Source organism: Melopsittacus undulatus, chromosome 4 (assembly GCF_012275295.1).
Source record: "Melopsittacus undulatus isolate bMelUnd1 chromosome 4, bMelUnd1.mat.Z, whole genome shotgun sequence".
NCBI classification, from domain to species: domain Eukaryota; kingdom Metazoa; phylum Chordata; class Aves; order Psittaciformes; family Psittaculidae; genus Melopsittacus; species Melopsittacus undulatus.
The window spans coordinates 55,931,820-55,952,731 of NC_047530.1; the positions used below are offsets into that span (position 1 = coordinate 55,931,820).

A 20,912-nucleotide genomic window follows, 5' to 3' on the forward strand; every position below is an offset into this window, starting at 1 on the left:
ATGGAATATGAATCTGGAACTAATAATAATGCTCTGATAAAGTTGAGATGTTAGATCTACTGCAAAGCTTTTTACTTTAAATGGCTTTCCCTTCCCAAGTTTTCCAAACATAGGTATTACATGCACACTCACATGTAGAAACAAAACCAAACCTGCAAATTAATTAGCTATTTCTCACACTGGCTGAAAGGAGCAGATGTTAGTTTTGTGATCAGTATTGTTAAGCACTTGGGAAATACTCAGATACCATGGTCACAGCATTCATGTAAATAAATAAGAGGGTGGGGTACATGGAAGAAAGGAAACAAAACAGAGAAAGAAGGGGGAAGGGAAGCAAAGATGGAAAAATGAGCTGAAATGCTACACCCTCAACAGTCTTCATGACGCATCAGGTATAACAACAAATTCCTCCAACAAACACACCCAAATAAGTGCTCACTTAGGGCAGGGAACATTACAGAATTGACACAAAGAAAATAGTAATAGCACGAATATATAAAATTTACTTCAGCCTTTTGACAGATGAGCAGGTATCAACTGAAGGTTAAGTACTCTACTACTTAAGCTCTCATGACCACAAAACATTAAAGGCTTTGAAATCCTATAAAAGTGAAATTAAGATAAAATAGAAAAGGGCAAAACAAACAAAAAAACCCTCTTCTATAACAAATATGTCTGAAGGAAAATTTAGCCCTCTCTAGCACTTACATGTTTCTGAATTTATCAGCACCACTTTCTTTGCTGATTGTTTTTGAAGCCTGACTTGTGCTTATCATATTTAACAGCTCAGTTTATAATTTCTGCAGATTAGTGAAGTTGTACTATTGCTGTAGGTTCTAATCAAGGGTCAAGCTACAAACAGATCTTGTAAAAGGAAAGAATGTTAGTGGTTTAGATCCTGTTTCTTTTGCAGTTGAACAGTTTTTATCCTTTTCTGCCTTGCAGTATTATGTAGACTCACTATTTGTTGTGCTGCATTTCAAAGGTAGCAAAAATAGTCTCTCTATTCACAAAACTGATTTCTAGTCTTTTCTCAACTAAACCTAATGAGACTTCTGCTTCAATAAGTACTCAAATACAGATTTTCAAAGATACTTTGTTATTTTTCCTTTTGAAAAACTTCCCTTTGGTTTGAAACCTGTCCAAAGTAGTCTTAATATAATATTATCATGACCCAACAGTATTTTTTGGAGATCTTTCCCTGCAGTGTCAGGGTATTCTCTTTTCAAGTTTGGAATCCAGGTTAGGTCAGACCTAAGCTCAAGGGTCTTTTTCACCAGTTCTGGACCACCACTGAACACTGAGTTCTGGTCCCATTCTCACTTATCCTAAGTAAACTCTGACAAGAATATCAGCAAGAGGTAAATATGAAAGGATTTTTAATTTGCTTTGGTCCCTCTGGAAAATGATATAATTGCACACGGATAAGCAAAGTATATATTCGGCTATTAGCATGGTAGCTATTTGCTACTCGAGACACAATTTATTCTTATTTTGTATCTGAACCCAACTCTAACCTAACTCATACAGGGGTTTCAAAGGTTTACTTGCAAATAGTTACATGCATCTTTAATGGCCTTTCCTCTCATGTTCACTGTCACTTCCTTTCCACACATTTTAACTCTGACAGCTTTTGACTATTTCTTCATTATTTATAACATTGTTGTGTCTTTTCTTGTGAAATTAAAAAGTTCTTGCCACAAAAAGCTAGCTAATAATATGGTACATAAATCTTTCTTTCACAACATTTCATTCTATATATGCCAAAAATAAATGAATGACCAAATCAAGTCTCCTGACCATGCTTGGCTTCTGACCAGCTTAATGAACAGAAAGGTTGAGATTACCTAAAGACAAAAGCTAAAGAGTTTGCAATTTATTGTATTGTCAGCACCACACTGTCTGAAATAAGGAAAATACCCCGGTAACACATATTTATTTTGATACACTTACTGGTCCAGTTAAAGGTAGTGCATTGCATTTACGAGGGAGAGACTAAATTAAAATAAAGTACAAAAAGATCATTGAACTTATCTCCCATCAACTGGTCATATAATTGAAAAAAATACTACTAACTCTGCTAATATAAAATAGACAGAACAATGTCTTTCACTCACAGTATCAAGGTTGGCCACACATAGCTACATTTGCAGTACCATAAGTACATAAGGTGTTAATCCTCCTGGGCTGTGCTCAAAAATTATTTAACATTCAGACTATTATTTAGCATACAGCTGGTTAGCAGTTTTCCCCTAAAATGTTGGCTTCAATCCCACATTTTTTTGTTCTGGCACATACCTGGAGCTGTAAAGGGCTGAGTCCAGAAGCAGCAGCAGCTGCCATTGTTGATGGAATGAACTGCACAGGGTAGTTATCACCTGTCGGGAGAACAATGCGTGCAGGTTCAGACAATGAGCAGAGAATAGCAGCAGACAAGTGCAAACATGGACCTAGGACTGTCTGTGCTCCACAGCACTCCTCTAGGCCTAAACATCTGCAAAAACAAAAGGCTTCGCTGGGCATGGACTTGCCATTCTCCCTTGGAACTTTGTTGTTAGCAGATAGCTGGTAGGCAAACTGGCAAAACATAAATGTGATACTCGTGATTTTCATTTTCAAAAGCAGATGTTCAAATCAAGTGTATAAGCTTGGGCACAGAACTGGCCTTAAGGCCATAGACACACACGCAAGATACCCCCGGAAACCCCAGTGGTTCCCAGAGTAAAAAAATTGTTGTCACCATGTGTTTCTTAAAACAGAAGATATTTGTTACAACTCAAAAAATTTCATTGCTGTTTAATGCAAGGTGATTTCTTTCTAGTATTGAGTGGCCCTTTCCTGGGAAAGCTAGCAATCTGGCTCACAGGTTGAGGATGATTCTGATTTTGCTTTGAGGATCTCTGTCTTGGGACACCTCCTTTTATGAGGCCGCAGAGAAAAGCAAAATTAAATCACTTTTAAAAATAGCTTGAAATATAATTTAACTTTCTTTTAGATCTGGGACCCTAATGAGTTGATAGATTAGGTTCAGTTACATGAAGATTCAGGCACTAAAGTTTCTGTATTCTCTTCACTGGAAACTGAAAAATCTGTGCCCTCTGCATTGAGGGGACTACAGATGCTCCAGAAAGCAGGAGACACAACTGATCCAAAATAAGAATGCTGATATTATATCTTATAGCATCTATGGACATTCCTACATATCTGCATCACACAGTGCCATTGGGACTATTAAAAAATGTAAAGGAAGAAGGAAGCTTGAAATACTTTAGCAGTGTAATCTGTATAATATAAAAAATCATACAGTGACAGACAAATGACACAGTAGCTATTATTTAATGGTGTATTGCTTTGGCTCAAGCTACTTATTTAAAGTCAGTGTTATGTACTGTCTACAGGCTACATTTTAACTGGCTGCTCCTCTGTACATTTTTGAGATTTACAATAATCAGCCTGTTTTACATAAACTTTTCCATACTAAAGCAGAATGTAGCAATGAGGGAAAATACAGAAATCCAAAATAATATAATAAGGACATTCCAAGAGTTAGATTATTTTTTGCCATCCCCCTCAAATTAATAATGATAACTGAGCCTTTGTAGTCACAAGTCCTCAGAACCCTCCCTTTTTACCACCTGAAGTGCTGTTGTATTCAGCTGAGTTTAAATGTTTTGTTGTTTCAGTTTTTTAGTAAATAGTACATGTCTAATCCAGAAGTTCTCTTTGTATCATATCCATAATACCTCATCAGGCCATTGAGCACAGTATGCGCCTGTACACAGTCCACTAACAATTGGATTCTGATTGCATATGGAGCTTTGCTACAATGCATTCACTAACACTATATTGTACTGGTCTCCTATGGAGTAATGTTAAAAATATCTTCTCTTATTTTCCCCCTTCCATGAGGTTGATTTTAATTTGCAATGATGTTGGGGGTTGTTCTTAAAACAAAAATAAAAATAAAAAAAGGTAAAAACTAAAAAAACCAACCCGTAGATCCTTTCCTTAAAGTACTAAAGCTGTCTCTTTACACTTAAATAATTCTACTCATCTCTTTGATATTTATATGAAATTATCTGAATAAATAAGATCTAAATCTAAGTTAAATAATGTTTCTTTCAGAAATATCTTAGAAGGTTTTGAAAAAAATCACAAAGATGTTGAATTAGTGATGCTTAAAAATGGGAGCGAAAGGGGGAATAACCATCTGACTTATCAGCATGGACTGCCTTGCAGAACATTTCGGAAGCATTCTTTCTTTAAATATCATGAATTATTCATTCCTGTTCCATACAGCAGTCTCTTCTTTCTCCCTCCCCCTCTGCATACACTTTTTAAGTTCAATACCAGTTGCTTTATTTGTACTAAAACATTTTCCATGTCAAACATATTTGAAAAAAAATCAAACTCTGAAAGAATTCCCTGCGGCATTCCTTTTTCACAGCTGTCATGCTCCTATGGTTTGAAATAGCCGGATATTTTATACACACGTGTGCACACACAGAGGTTTTGTCTTCGCAGTTAATTTTATAGTGTCTCTACCACACCCTGTAGTGTTCTCTTGCTCACCTGCTGGCTACAGTTCATTCTTCTGTTACGGGAAAAGTAATGTAGTTATGTAATTTATTTGTTATTGAAACATAATATTGTCCCTTTTCCCCCTCCTTTTTACATATTAAATTATGGTTAAGTCCTGGTATGTCTGTGCTGAGAGCAAGAATTAATACTCTCTCAGCTCTGGAGTACCTCCCTGACACTAAGCAGTAAAAGCAGAGCAAAGGTACTCTTTTCTCCCTTGAGGAAACTGAGCATGCAGGGAATGGACTGGTTTTAATTTTTAATTACATATTTCCCCCTCTCATTTTCTCAGTGCACGAATGGATCAAGAAGATTCTCAGTAGCTGTCTTGGCAAGAAATCAGTCAGTGTATTGTAGCCATTTCTTAAAAATTTGTTTCTTGATTTGGAATGCTTGCATAAGAATCCATTCATTTAAATGTGTACAAAAGGCAGCAGAACATGTTCAAACAGGTCTGCTTTAGGTACTGGTGCGTGCTGGCCTTTGATAACCAGGGGTGAGAAGAATGCCAGAAGAACAAACCCTGTCACAGTTTGCAAACTGATCTCTTCAATCTCCTTGCTGTGCTGATTGTCTATTTACATTTGGCTGCTGTTGTTTATATATAAATTGATGTTTACAAGCCATGGAAAAGTATGCCAGACTTCTGTTCCATTTGTCAGGTTGAGCAACATTTCCAAATGAATAAAAGCAGTGAGCAATTGTACTGTGTAATTCTACATAGAAATAATGTAAATGTTTCTTTTTTGTCTTGGATGAAGCAATGAAGCTTAGTGGACATTATTTATAGGACACATGGACTTAGTTTCCAGATCAAAGCTCTGTGAGCTGTAAGTAAAGAAGGATGTCTGGCTCTTTTGAGACTCAGAGTAGGGGAAAGGTGTTGCTTATTACTCGTCTTCCCTAAAGCACAACTGTAAGACATACACTGATTCTCCTTATCTGACTTACAAAGACTCTGTTGTCCCCATTTTGGGATTGTAACTTAAAATCTGTCTCTTCATGCATGAATCTTAGACTGCCACTTGCACTCTCTCCATGTGTACTCACAGGAAACAGAGTTGGAGGAGACTTAAGAGATACAAATTCCAGGGCCTTACTCTCCCTGGCATACTGAACAGGCTGAGGAAAGCATATCTCTCCTCAGCATGTAGTCAGGATACAGCAAATCGGGATACACTCCTGCAATATTCCCATACAGAGCATGCATTTTGTTTGTGCGAAGGAAAGAATTTACTACAGGCAACCGGCTATGGCAATACTATGGAACATCTCCCCTGTCCAATGACACCACCTCGGTTCTGCCTTAGATCTGAGCAGGGTTTGCTGCAACACTGCCTTATTGCCATCCTCATGTCACAGCAAAATCAGTTGCCCGACAATTGCCTGTCTGCAGGTAAAGAACTTCAGTGCAAACTCCCAGCTCAAAACATTCAGCTGCCTCCTACCATTTCCAGCTCTTACCTCAACATTTAGGTGTGAGGCACATATGGATTTCTACAACAAATCCTGAGGTTACAAATTCCTTGTTCCAACCAGTAAAACCCAAGAGGGAACACATGGCACACTTTAATGCAGTCCTGGTGGATTTCCATTAGAAATAAGACTCACATAGTACCTCTGCCATGCAAAGATACATGGCCAACTCAGTACACAGTTGATCTGATGTATGCTTTTTGTTCTCACCTGCCAATAGGAACAGCAGCCTAATGAAAGTGGAGTAGTGTGCTATGTAAAATTTAAACTACCTTACAGCTTTATGAAAAACTTCTGAAAGGACTCTTCCAAATGGAAACTGCAATGATGGATATCAGTGAAATCCAGCAGACCTAGGATGATGTTAGTTATGTGGATTAGCTACTGTAATTAAAGAGTTTAATTAGTTTGATGACAAATATATTACACATTCTTAGGTCCAGCTGGGTGACAATAAGCCTGACATTTTTGTTTGTTTTGCTTTACCTAATTTTACTTTCTTTGATTTCAAAGGAGTTACTATTTATTTGCCCCAATGCAAGTAAGAACCATGTCCAAACGTTGGCTCCATTTCTCACTATTTTTGCCACCAGCCTAAGAAAACTGTATCCGTTTTCACATTTCATTGTATTGCCAGCATAGCAAAAATCTCTTGTAAATTATTTTTGTGTATAAAGTAGAATGACCTAGGGAGGCAGATAGGAGTTGTTTCTTAGCATTCTAATCATCATCTTTATATACTTTATGTGTGAAATACAAATAAATGCTTTGAAAATACACTGCAGCATATCAAAACCTTTTAAAACAGAGGTTTACAAACTCCACACCTTATGTCTGTATTTTCAGTAATCTTTTTCAGAGATACTTTCCACATCTGGTAAAGAACTGACATAATAGAAGACTATCAAGTAAGAGTGATCATTCATTTCCAAATCATATGGAAATGCAGCCAGCATGGAGAGTGGTCACTCTCCACTTAGAGCAAACTGGAGCTCTGTTTGAGCTCTACTTGAAGTATGGTCTGGCTCCTCCCCAGCATTACTTTATATCGATATGCCATCATCATTCTACTTCCCCATTCCCTCTTAGCCACAAAACTTGAAGGAGGTAATACTTTCAGGCACTGTAAGATGGAGCAGGAAACTGTCTTCCCTCTTATGCCACTCACTGTCTTCTCCTCTTGACCCAAAGCACTAAGGGGGACAGGGTAATCACATTCTGGATACTCCAGTCCACTAATTTTTCCTGGATGCATGAGGCTGGCTAAGTCAAGGGAAATTTGAACTGGAAAAGGAGGTATAATTGTACTTGTGTTACCCACCAGTTCCCAGTAGTAAGTATAGTGGTCACAGACCGAAAGACAGCACAGTTGCTTTGCTGTACTTGGAATACAAAATAATTATATTAGCTGCACAGTATCTCTGGGCAAGTATTAGCTTCCTAACAGCTGCCAGTCCCAGCTTCCCACTGGAATAAGTGGTTACCCCCACAACCAGGTACTCTACGAGGCTAGACAAGCGCCTGCAGGTCAATAGTCACAACAGTCATTTGAGATGCACAGCGCCCTAAAGTTTTAATTAATCCAGTATACAGTATAAATACTGAAATATGTATAAAAAATTAATTAGGTGGTCTATGCAGCTCTGATTTCTCAATTAGTACTTACCATGCCGGAAAATTATATTACATGACTTTGAGATACATAAGGAAGCATGGGGCTTTAGGGATTTTTTTTTCCTAATGTAATCATTACTTGTCATCAGCACTTGCTAACTTTGGACTGTTTCACCTCCTAGAGCTCCAAAACATTGTGGGGGAGGGAGGAGAAGGGGGTGGAAAGAGGTTTACAGCAACCTCATGTTATAGTTCCTGCCAGGCAGTAGGAAACTCTGTCCTGTCAGGCTTTAGTATGAATCATAGTTGTATTTCTCAGGTTTTCTGTTCATAATGACTTTCTGAGCTCAGGAGTTTAGGAGCAACTAAGGAATGTGCTGGAAGGGACTCAGAACTTAATAAATTCTCCTCTCTTCTATAGGTCCTTCAATTGCGGACATGACCTAGTGTAGTTTGTTATAGGAATGCCATTTTCTTACTTCAAGGCAGTTTATGTGCAAATGCACCAGTACTCAGTAACTGCTATCTTGGCATTGAATTAAATAGCCATGAAATCATTTCCCACTTAGTCCATGCAGATATATCTGCATGGACATGTGCACATAATCATATCCCCACTTGTACACCAAGGCAGGACTTTTCATCCTGACTGCTCTGTCACACTAACTGCTTCCAAGTTGGAGCTGGCTTATATCTAGCCCATTTCTTTGAGGGCAATGCAAATTAAGTGACTGTGCACACAGTATTTGACATTCCCCAAATGACACAGTTTCAAAAGTACTCAGCTCCCATAGTTTCTATTTTTGAAATCCCTTTCATTGTATTTTCTGAAAGTCAAAGAAAAGTAATAGTGTCAAAACTCAGTCTTACCTAGACCAAACTAGAGTAAAATGAATTAGAACCTAAACAGATAACCAAGAAGAAAATTGGAAGTATCTGAAGGGTTAATCCATCTGCTACCTTTCCTCAGAAGTATAAGCACGTTTAAACTGACAGTTCTAGAGGTGAAAGTTTCATTTCTCACAAAAGTAGAAGAGTACAGGTAGTAGCAGTCAAGTTCATAAATATTCCTCAGAAATTACTTTGGAGAACCCTCGGTATGAAAGAGTGTAGCTTAATCTCCAGTTTCATTAATTCCTTAACTACTGTGCCGAGAGTGCCAAAAATAGGAGTTAATCAATACCAAGTGTAGTTAATGGCATTTTTTTATCATTATGTCTCTCCTGCAAAAACTACTGACCTGCCCAGCTACCCTTGGCACACACACTGTAAAATTTAATAAATATATTAAAAATATAAATATTCTAATTTCTTGCAAGTCACTGGGAATCATCAGATCATTGTGACTTCTCGTCTTTACTAGAAACAGCTGTATATAAACCACTAACATACTAGAGAACAGCTTAGCTGTGTTCTGAGGTGTCTAGGCCTTGATTTTTGCCTGCACTTCATTCTTGAAACCTGTATTACAAATCCCTCCTGTTTTCCAGCAAGTAAAAAAGTGCCCTAGATTAGTATCACCTGCTTCTATGAGGTCAACAGGATCACACATAAAGCAGTATAACCTTGATAAACTATTAGGATAAGTACTGTAAGAAACACTTTAGAATAAGCACAGAAATCTGTTCTTGTGTGGGAAAGCACGCTGGTACTCTTCTTCCCAAGTCATTATTTTACAAAGCAGCCTACAGAGCCAAAATCAACACAACACAATTTGACATATCAGCTTTCAGGGAGAAGCACAACCAGCAGCTTAATCATTAATAGTCACTCTTCAGAAAGTATCTCAGATTAATATGGGGAAAGGAAGGAAACTAAAGCACATGCTTTCTCTTGGCTGTGAGAAGAAAACTATTAGCCAGTGTGTCACAGACAGTTTCCACGAGTGGCAACTCTTATGTCTGTGGAGACAAAATATTCTTCACTGTGGTCCCCAACTGTCACAAGGTGGTGATGTGTGTGAATAACCATCATCCTGTGCCATCTAGAGCTAGGTGTCTTTCAGAGCTCCATTTCAGAGCACTGCATAGAGAGCACCAGTTTGTCAAACAGGAGAACAACTTTCAGATGTCTAAACCTGAAAATAAGATGATAACAAAGATAATAACAAGGATTCTGTGTTTAAAAAGGAATGTGTCTAGTCTAAAGAGACAGAAGAGAGTGGGACAAATGGAAATACTGAAATCCTGCTTGGCCTCACTTCATCTAATATTAAGTAAACTTAGAGGTTTAGGTTCAACCTGCCTTTTAATTAGTATGCTGTTTACATCATCTATTATGAGGCTTTACTTTGGATTTGACCCTGTTCCAGCTGCAGTCAACAGCAAAAACACCGCTAATATCAGTGGGAACAGGATCAATGCTTTACTTTGTACATTTCATATTTAATGTCAAAAAAAGATACTGGTATATATGTTTTGTAGTTATTAGTTATCAGGTTAATATGCTAAAGGCAGCTTGACAGGGAATTAATGAGCAAAATAAGGTTGCTCCTTCTGGACTGAGGTCACTTACAAAGAATGTACAAATGAAAATAAGGTTGACTTTTATTTACTTAACTATCTTCCTACATTGAATTCCTTTGGCAATGTGTCTTTAAACATTTAAAGCCCTGTTTACAAGGAGGCTCTGAAAGTAGCTTCAAACCATTATATCCCTAATTGAATTCCCCAGGAGTCCTGTAAACTTGGAGGAAAAAAAGAAAGAAATCGTAACATTTGCTAAATCATCTGAAAACATATTTCATTACAAGGTTATGTGACCTGTTACAAGTCTGAATGATGACTGGGATTGAACTGCTGAAACCTTTTATTATTCAGACTGAAATCAAACAAAAGAGTTAGAATTTTGCACAAAAGGCAAATATACTGAAGATACCAGAACTAATTAAAGATACATATAATTGCATTTGTATAATGGCACAGGTCAGACAAGAAGCAAATTACTAGGCAAGTGGGCCAATACATTCAGAGCAAATGATTTTGGGAAATAAAGGTTAAAAAAAATCGTGATAGTCAATAACCAATATTCCATCCACCTCCTGAAAACCAGAAGGCTTTTTCAAGTGGAGCTGCAAAAACTCCACACTATTTCCAACCAGCTACACCTGTTATGTATCATCTATATGAGACGATCACACAAGAAGCTACAGTTAATATCTTAAAATGATAAATAGCTTCACATTCTCGTCAGCTTACCTGGCTTGTAAGTTATTCCGGGGGGGAAGAGGAATCCCTGCTGGGCTGCAGCAGCCGCTGCCAGCGTCCGCTGGTCGTGTGGAAAAATTGGGATCATGAGCGGAGGCATGTGACCCTGAACCTGCTAAACAGAAGAGAGCCTCTGATCAGAAATAGCACAAATTTGTCTTGACAGGTATTTCTCCCTTACTGATAGTGTTCTTGTGTTCACACAGTCCCACAGAACCTTTGCCTTAATGTAATCCCTGCCAATTTCACATTATCACATCAAAGCCCTCACTAACATTGTTTTCCCTCAGTGTCAAAGGTAGAACGGTCTCAGTGAACTGCACACTTTTGTACTTCTTCCTGGTCCTCTATTATTTTTTTTATTATCAATATTTCTGATCCTGGCACAAGGTAAAAAGGTATAAAACCTGTCCAATACACTATAGGTTCTTTAAAAAGAAGAGGAGCATGTATTTCTAATAATTCTTCACAAGTTTTCTCATTTTTGGCCACAGACAGCAGTGACAAGCATTTTGGAAGTAATCTAACACTGCAGCAGCTATTTTGATGTTCAGATTTTAGTACCCTTAGGGTAATTTTAATTCTGAGATCATACAACATTGTACTGTTCATATATATATACCAACAACTCAGGTATGTTATTTCAAAATCTATTAAATAGTCTTCTAGTCAACAACCCAGCTCTTAAGATTTAAGGCTCCAACACCCTGGCTCCCAATTAAACTAACATCCTTTGCCATACACACCTCACTATGACATATAAATTGTTTGTCTGTTTAAGCAGTTTTATAGCTTTATGCACTCTCATGTACCTTGGTAATTAAGGAGTTGTATTCAGAGACCATTTCAGAATAAAACCCACTTTATCAAACTTAACTTGACCTTACTAAATGTATCAAAAAAGCAAAAACATGCAAAAGAAAAAAATCGTTCACCTTATGCCAGCATTTGTATTCAACATATAGAAAATGGGAGATGTGATAGAATTGTGTCTGTTAAATCCACATGTTAATTTCCTCGTCTCTTAGTTTATGCTTCGTGTGTTTCAGAGACAGTGGCTAGGATCACAAATAGTTCTATCCATCATTCCTTAGCCCCAGAAGTACCCAAGGGTTTGACTATGATTTTTCTGATTAGTAGTTAAGCAAATATACAATGGTTTATATATCAAAGCCAGTAAATGTAGGAAGAAATTGGGCTTTTAGGCAGAAAAAAAAAATTGCCCTCATCCTACCATAAATCGGTGGCATTAAATACTATTAGAAGTTAAAGTACACTTCAAGCAATTTTTTTCTTTTTTCATTTAATTCCTAAAAAACTTTTTTGGTCAAATCCCATATGGTGACCTATGACACTGTTTAAATAGTGCCAAATTTTCTTGTCATATCTCCATTACTTTCACAACCATTGATGCAGTGCAGAAATGCTACTGTGTGTGTCTATGAGGGTTAATTTACCAACAACTCTTCTCTTGGGAAAGCTGCAAGATGTAGGTTAATAAAGGTCAAGCAAAAAATAAACACTTTACAGTATTTTTTGAATCCATTTCTCAGGAAAATCAACTTATAATGAAAAGGTCTTTGTGCAATTACTGCTATGGCACTGGGGCGTGAAAGAAACTAGCTTTGAGCAGTTATTTCTCTCATTTTAGCTGAGGTAAGCCCGGCTGTGTGTTTTAGGATATGAGTTAAACTTGGTTAGATTGAAGTTGATCCCATGTGCCCAGCACAGGCATTTACCTCTGATAAAATGGTCCTAGTTTTGCTGTGTGGTGGTCCTTTACACTGACTCTACAGGAATACAGCAAATGAAAACCACAGGCTTTGTCTGATGGAAACAACTGTAGGATATATCGTAAGGAATTCAATACAATAGATTTTACAATAATTTTCAGTAGTTCATATCTACAGTTTAACCAAACGGTCATGTGGCTTAAGAAATATCTCTTTCGGTCACCACACACAGAAAGTATTTCCATGGGGTTGCAAAGGTACATGACACCGACATAATAACACGGGACACAGAAGAGATCAGGTGAGCACATGGGTGAGTACATGATGCATGTATACCCATACCCATAGCAATACTGCACACTGTAGTGTCTTAAAAATAATTTGAAATATGTAAGAACTAAATCCAGTGGTTATTTCCCAATGTAATCCTGTAGAGTTGGATTCACACCATCATAGCTAAAAAGTTTGTTTTCTTTTTAAAAACCCTCTCAAATGAAAACACTTCTGTAAATGTGGAGAATTGCCATTGTATGTTCTGGATATTCTTCCTTGAAATACTACTCTGAATGCCAGATCAGGTCTTCAGCCTACATAAATCAGTGTAACTTTGGCTAAAGGTGGCTTACATTTAAAGTGCAAGTTTGAGTTTGCACTTCAGAGAGTTATACAGACTGAAAAAAACCCCTACTGAATGGCAACCATTCCCTTCCATGGGTCTTCCCTCTGGCACATATTAAATACTATTCTTAGGTAAATTTTATTTTCACCCAGAATTATTATATCCATAGGTGTCACTTTTCAGCACAGGTCAACTAAAAAGCACAGATAAATATTAGAAAGGAAAAGAGGGTACAGGTATCACTGAATTAGTGAAGATACAAATTGAATGCCAAGAAAACCCCAGTAGACACCTAATATTTTACTCTTTCCTGAGGGTTCTAATATTAATATTGGTATCAGTATTATTTTTATTTTACTGAGGTGGGGAGAAATTGGGAGGAGGGGTTGATAGGTGTATTCCATACAATCGGCTACATGCCCAGAAATTTTAATTGCTGAGATGTTTCTGAGGTCTTTCTGTAAACCAAGACTGTAGCAGATGCCTGAGAAACACTCTGACTCTGTCTCATCCCATTCGTAAAAATAGCGTATTGTTGGATTGGCACTTTCCCCTTTTGTTTCCTCTGTGCTAAGTTGTTGATGATGCCATTTTTTGCCATCTGCCCCAGAGCTTCATTAAAGATACATGAATGGACTAACTGGGCTGCTATCTTGTGAGGAACAGGTGCTATTGTTTGTCCCCGAAGACTTGCACTAAAGATCTCACTCAGAATACTTGAGAAAGAGCATCTGCAGCAGTCAGTCAGAGAGTAACTTGGCAGAGCCCATACTATGGGCTAATATGCAAACAGTGTCACTCAGGGGGACTCATTTTCTCTTTCATGAAGATTCTTTTTTCTTCTTTTTTTTTTGTGACGGGCAGTAAATGTTTGGTTTTAAACAATTCTGTCAGTCTATATCCTTAACAGAACTGAACAAATCCTGGAGGAAACCTGAGTATATTCTTTCCCAAATTCAGTTCTGCAACCTCGAGTAAAATCATCTCTTATATAAAGCTACCTCAGAAAATTAATCAATGATTCTAGACAACAAGCTCAGGTTTAACTGTGTTAAACATGAGAAGCCACCAAGATCAGGGAACTCTTAAACGTAGTGTACCATTCCTTTAACATCCCATCACAACTCTGACAGCCCTTGGGAACTGATTACAGCACTTCCTTGTCTGAGATCTAAGTCAGGAAGCAACTTTAGAGCAAATCAGCCCTGATTAGTTCAAGGAGCAACTTCCAAGTTGATTCTCCCTGAAATAATAAAAGCCAGTGGCCTGTTTGATAAGCTGGGCAAATCTGCAGTGCTTTGTCCCACAGTCATGTGAATGCTAATCTCAGGAGTTGGCTGGACAATCCTCCTTTTTAAAATGTCATTGATGGTTAGTGCTGTGCATGGAAAATAGAAGCTAAAGTGATATATTGTACAAAATAATGCTCTGAATGAACATTATTTGCCTCTTTTGAATAAGGAACACAGCACATTTAGTGAGACAGAGGAGGAAGGATTCTGTCTTTAAAAACAAAAAAGCCTCTGCAACAACTAGTACTGCAGCTAGAGGGTAAAGGCATTCAGAGGAAAGGATGGCAGCAGCGCAAGCAAAAAGGCAGCTCACACACTTCTTAGCTGCGAGGATCACAGGTTTCAGAAGCAGAAGTAAATCCTACCTTATAATGGGGGATGAATCCCCCACAAACTTTTCAAGATCAAACCTGACAAGTTTCCTCTGTGCTGCATGATTTATTTCAGTAGTAGGGACAATGAAGTGCCATCTTTTTGAGAGGCAGTAAGCACAATCTTTATAATATTTTATCCCTTCCTTAAAGCTCTTTTATTTTTACTTTAATTGCAATAAAATCTCTGGGGCCTGTTTTCAACTTGCAGAAATCTTTGGATTTGTATTGAGTGTAACAGACTACTCCAATACGTTAACTTACTGAATGTTTTTAATTCCTTTAGCATAAGATGTACAGTGACTTTCGTCCTTGTGATATTGCAGCCTCTCTGAGAGCCTAATTCATTCTCAGGCAGGTTTAAACTTTTCGTAGTTTAAACATGAATTTCTACATAAGATTTTTTAACTTCTTGAATAATTGGTATAGCCAGACTACAACTTTATCCTGTGTAAGCAGTCATTAAGCTTTTAATTTCCATAGTTAAAAATGTGTTTGAAATTGTCTGCTCTCACTTAGAAACCACATTGTAATAGACGAGTTTCCCAGGTGTTGTGAAAATGGCATTGTATTAAGAAAGAATGTGCATTTTCAGAATGCCCAAAATATTTGTCCATATCATAGAACGTATGAATGGCTATAACTGATAGCTTAACAGGTTACATTTTAGGTTGATCCATTTTAAAGGTCTAAATAGCACTGAAAGCAGTGTGTGTGCCCCCATTAATATTAGTGCAAGTTTTCAAATACCCTGCACATTATATATATTTACTTCATCTGCATTTTAAATAGTATGTATAGAATGCATGGCACTATTATTTTTATACCACCATTGGAGTTTTATTTATTTCAATAACTAGTCTTGGGTTTTGTTGTTTTTTGTAAGAGAAGAAATATAAGAAGTTGTGTTAATTTGAAGTTTATTTTGATTAGGTAATTTTTGTGACTGCAAGAAAGCAAACACTATGTTGCATAAAGAAGGGATGACTTCTAAGAAAACACATACATATGAAAGTTAGTGGGATCACTTAAATGCTTAAAAGCAGCTATACGGTAGGATTTTTGCAGGTTTGGGCTGAAATCTGCTCCCCAGCTCTGCCAGTGTTGTAATGAACTCGTGCCATGACTGAGGCCTTTTCTGGTCTCCAAAATGATCTATTTGGAAAAATTGCAGAAAGGATTGTACAGAAAAAAATAAAAGGGTTTGGTTGTAATTGAATGGTCTGGCTGTTTTATTTGTGCTGTTCTGATGAAGCAAAATGGCTGTAAAGGCTGGGTTAACTGACCAGTTCAGTTATAAAGGATCTGGCTACTTTGCTTGCGAGTGGTGACAGGGCCTTTGATCTGAACTCAGAAACGTAACCAATGAACTCAAGGCTTTGAATTAATGCACCATCAATGCCTAACATTCTCTAATGTAGAGATAATATGTGAGAGTGGACTGAAATGTTTAAGTGAGAAATCCCTTCCAGCATAAATAATCCCAGGGAAGAAACCGTGACTCTGTGTGAGGATGAATGGCGATGAAGAAAGGTGGGCTCCAACAGACCAAAAGTCTGCACTTTTGCACTTCTACCCATGCACTGCATTGTAGCTAAGACACTGAAAATCACATTGACATAGCTTCCATATTGAAAATTACTCAGAGACTACTTTCTGCTCCTGTTAGCAATATAGAATCACTGGAGCTATATCTATATAGGGAGGTATATTATGTCCTAATTTATCTGCCATCTAATTATCTACAGTCTAATTGAAAAATATTTCCTTTCAGTGACAGTACATGACCCACAAAGAAAATCTCTGCCAATGAGATCCCAAGGGAAGTTTTGGCAAATAAACCATAAAAAATATACCAAAGACTTGCAAAGTGAGAATATTTCATACAGGAAATACTATGAAAAATATGTAGACCACTACTGAATTTGTAAAGGGATTGTAACTGCTACTTTATTTCTTTTCCCCTATCATTTTTTCCGTTTTGTCCAATGCTTCAGCATGATTTGGAGATTTAAGTATACTGCAGAGGCCACAACATTAATGTGAAAATTACAGACATGTTCATAGAGCAAAAATGGTCATCATTATTTTTTATTTTTAATTCTTCAATACTTTGAAACTTCAAATGAACTAAACTTAAATTCCTTGTACTTGGGAAATAAAGAAGGGAACAACAGAAAAATACTACCAACCACACTGAAAACAGAAACACTAGTTCTCGTTTCATTTCTGTTAGCTTCTCATTGCATTTCCCTGTTTTCATCTAGCTCTTCAACTACGTGGAAACGCAGAATTCAACTAAAGATGATCTCATGAAGTTAAGAGTATGATAAATGGTAATTAAATCTATTTAAATTGTCTGTATTTTAGGAAACTCTCACTAGGAGGGATGGAGAACATCTCTGCTATAGAGAAATAAATAAAACATGTTATGCAAAAGTGAATTTATAGTTCATTTGGAATTAGATATCTACCACCTTTTCAATCCATACAAATGCATAATCTTGTCAATTAAATATTATTGTTAAGGTCTAGTAGTATGTTAAAATCACTTTAAAGTGCAACTAAGGAAAAATCATGTGTGTTTATTACTCCTTAAGGGTCTATTAGTGGGTATTTTATTCAGATTTGTGTTGTAAAATCTGCATAAACTCAGCATATTGTTATCCCCATGTGTGCATTTGTTTGGTTAAAGCATAACAGCAAATCTCTGTTTCTGCAACTTCTGGAAAAGTCAAGAGTACTGAAACAGCCCTAATTTTAATCAGATACAAACAGTTATCTCTACAGAAGTGAAGAGTTGACTATTATGCAAATTGTCACAGTTAGTGGTCACCAAGCCATCACAGAAGACTGAGCAAGTCAATTATTTCGGATATTTCCAAAGACTAGTGAAGATGTATGTTTCTCATTTTCACCTTGTCTTATTCATGCCAAAGTAAGAAAATATTGCAGCCTAATGATACTTGTTGATATTTTATATGTGGAAGCTCCATTACTTCAACTTAAATCTAAATATAAATTATGTTAGAAATTCCTTATTAGCTTAAGTTTTTATGGTGATATCAAAAATGTGCAAGGTTTTTGGAGTACATTGAATTTTGGATGGAAAAATTTAGAGCAAGAGATGCTTTAAAATTTGCATTTCACATTGGTGTTTTCCAGCAGCTTCCCCCCCTAAGCCTTTCAAGACAGAGTTTTTACTTTGAATAGTAGGCATCACTACTTATTAACGAGACTAATTCTCCCAGTAGAAGTGCTTGCAATATACAGCACAAAAAGTCATCTAACACAACAACACTGATGATTGCTAAAGGAAGAATTGTCTTTCCCTTTAAAAAATACCTCCAGGAGAACTGGGAACAAAACCAGAAGCATCTTTCAATGCTTCTGATCAAAACTCCTTCTGCCCCATAGAGGTAAACAATGTACAGTGAAAGAATAGGTTGGGTTTTCCATTATATTAAACAAATAAGAATATATCTGAAATCCAGGGGTTCACTGATGCTAACAGATGTTCTGCCATTTACTTTACAAATGCTCTGTTGCATACTCTGGGGCATGCTCTGTTGCAAAATCAGAATGAGGCAGCTTTTGAGCAAGCATATGCCACTGCTACACAGTTTAGCCCTTGAACACGTATTCTGGCAGGACACAAGGGTGGAGATGAGTCACACTTGTGGAAAGGAAACACCTTTCCCATCCCACCCAGTCCTATGGGCCCGATTTCTTCAGGCATTTACTCCTCTGTGAATTTGCTGTTCGTTATTATAGAGACAAGCATTGATATTTTTTCTCAAGTCTAATTAAGAGACTAAGCAAAAGGAGGTATTCACATCTAGTAAGAATATTCTTGATTCTGCACACTTTTGAAAGACATCTAATGCAGAATAGTAACCTAGATAATTTCCAGAAATTGTATGATGCTTATGGAGTGTCTAGGTAGAAACACAAACGATTATCAAAGGTAATTATTTGAAGAACTAATTTAAAGCAGAAAACTCCTGTGTCTAGAGCTCAAAGTCAAATCAGAGTACTGATTACATGAAAAAAATTGTTTCATCTCTTCCTAGGATTCCTCAGATATTTACATGATCTGACCATCTTTACTCAGAAACAGCTCCAAGAAACCGGTGTGTTTGCACAGTATGAGTGAGGTGGTCGCTACCGCTAGGTATACAGTAATTATTGAATATCTGGGAATAAGCAACAGAGTTTCTAAACTTCAGTGACATACACAGAGCCTGCTTCCCTCCTGTGCCATGTCTGGCTCGGATCGGTTGTATTGGTTCCTCAACTTTCTATAACATTTAGATTCATCTACAAAAACATTTTGAAAGACAAAATCATTAAAGCTAAAGTAAAAGGCAGAAAATCAGGAACCTCATATTTAAAGTGAGCATTAGGTTCTTCCTATGCAACCCTGGGTGTTAAAATTCCAGCAACAGCTACACTTCAGGCATAAAGCTACACTGCTGTGCTGCCTTTTCTACAGAACATCCTGATATTCAAAAAGGAATGCCAGTCTTCCTATTCTCTTGCTTTCTCCAAATTGTCAGAACTCCAGTGTTATTTTAAAGCACACTTTCAGCTTGTGAATAGATCCTTGCCATGAATCTTATGATCACACTCGCATTAGAGTGACGCTGCTTTCAAAGTTGGGATATTTTCTTCAGTTGCTCATGATAATCAGTGGGAGTCAATTGCACAAAGCTGTGCTGCAGTTCCCTTTCTCTCTGCCTGCCAAAACTGCACTGAAAGGCTGGCTCCTCTGCAACCCAACGGAGCTGGAACTGGTGTGATGAAATGCACGCGCAAATCTACATAGAATTACGGGGCAATAACAATGGCCCTTTGTCCAGCTGTGGCTGCTCCCCCTCTGCAGCCAGGCCTTATCTGCTCAGGAAATGCCTGCTTTAACTGACAGGTAGGAGATTAAATCTACAGCTGCCGAAACACAATCTCCACTCTGTTAGATAGGCTTTCATTGAAAAGCACTACAAACGCATAATTTGTTTATGTTGTACCAGCAATCTTTGACAAAGCAGACTGTCTAGCTGAGACAAATGTGGTTAAACCCATTTATTGTATTATTTCTGCTACACAGAACAAGCTCTTAAAATGTAGAAACTAGACAAGGCACAAAGCTCTAGCTGTCTAAAGAAATCAAGAATAGATGACTTCTTGTTACACTAGACCCCTTTACACAGAGTAGCATGTTCCCTCCTGGAAAACATCCACTGTGGTTTCTTTCTTTTCCTTTTTCCCTCTCCCCCCACCACCCCTTTTTATTTTAAAGTGGGTGGTTCAATGATGTTTATGTTTCAAGGTTTTAAAGTTTCTTTTGTTTTCTCTAGCATCAATTGATATAAAATAACTAAGTCAGTCAAAGGATGCCTTCAGATTTAAGAAACAAGGGAATATTTTTGAAAGACTAAATGGACTTCTTAAAGAATAATTTTCCAGACACACTGTCTGGTCTTCCTGACTTAATGCACACTCAAACAGAAGTTTTGCCTGACTAATGAATGCTGGACTGACACCCCCCCACCCCTTCTCTCTCTGTTTTTTAATCATCAATCACATATTTCTCAAAACATTACTTCATTTTTGTTACACCTTCTGCCTTATTTTAAAATAATATTCCTGGATGTTTATTTCAAATGAAAGGCATGGGGAACTGATGAATTAAGTGTTTATAAATCTGAATTTTCAGATTGAAAACAACCTTTTTCATAATGCAAAGGCTTCATAAGAAAAAACTGTCTTTTAGCCCTAGTTTCTTCTGGCCATATATTACTCCTGGTAAACTCTCCTACAAGAACTGGCTACTATACACTTAATATGAGAAGGGCAATGTTCATCTCTCAGGAAGGGAGCCTCAGAAACTCCACTTACTCCAGTGGAGCAGGACATACTCCCGAGAATGGAGTGTGGCCCATGCCAGTCTCTGTTTTCTATATTTAAGGCTCCCTTCTCTGGCTGATTTGCACATGCAGCTCCAATTAATGTTACTGGGA

General features: G+C 37.4%; 1 protein-coding gene across 1 annotated transcript in view; it reads right to left on the bottom strand.

Moving 5' to 3' along the window:
• Positions 1–20,912, bottom strand: part of SOX6 (SRY-box transcription factor 6) — a 254,326-nt gene that overhangs the window by 85,434 nt on the left and 147,980 nt on the right. Inside the window, exons 7-8 of the mRNA XM_005153268.3 lie at positions 10,869–10,989; positions 2,299–2,378 (exon numbers count right to left, since the gene is read on the bottom strand). Coding sequence (XP_005153325.1) covers positions 2,299–2,378; positions 10,869–10,989 — 201 coding nt within the window. The remainder of the gene's footprint in view (positions 1–2,298; positions 2,379–10,868; positions 10,990–20,912) is intronic.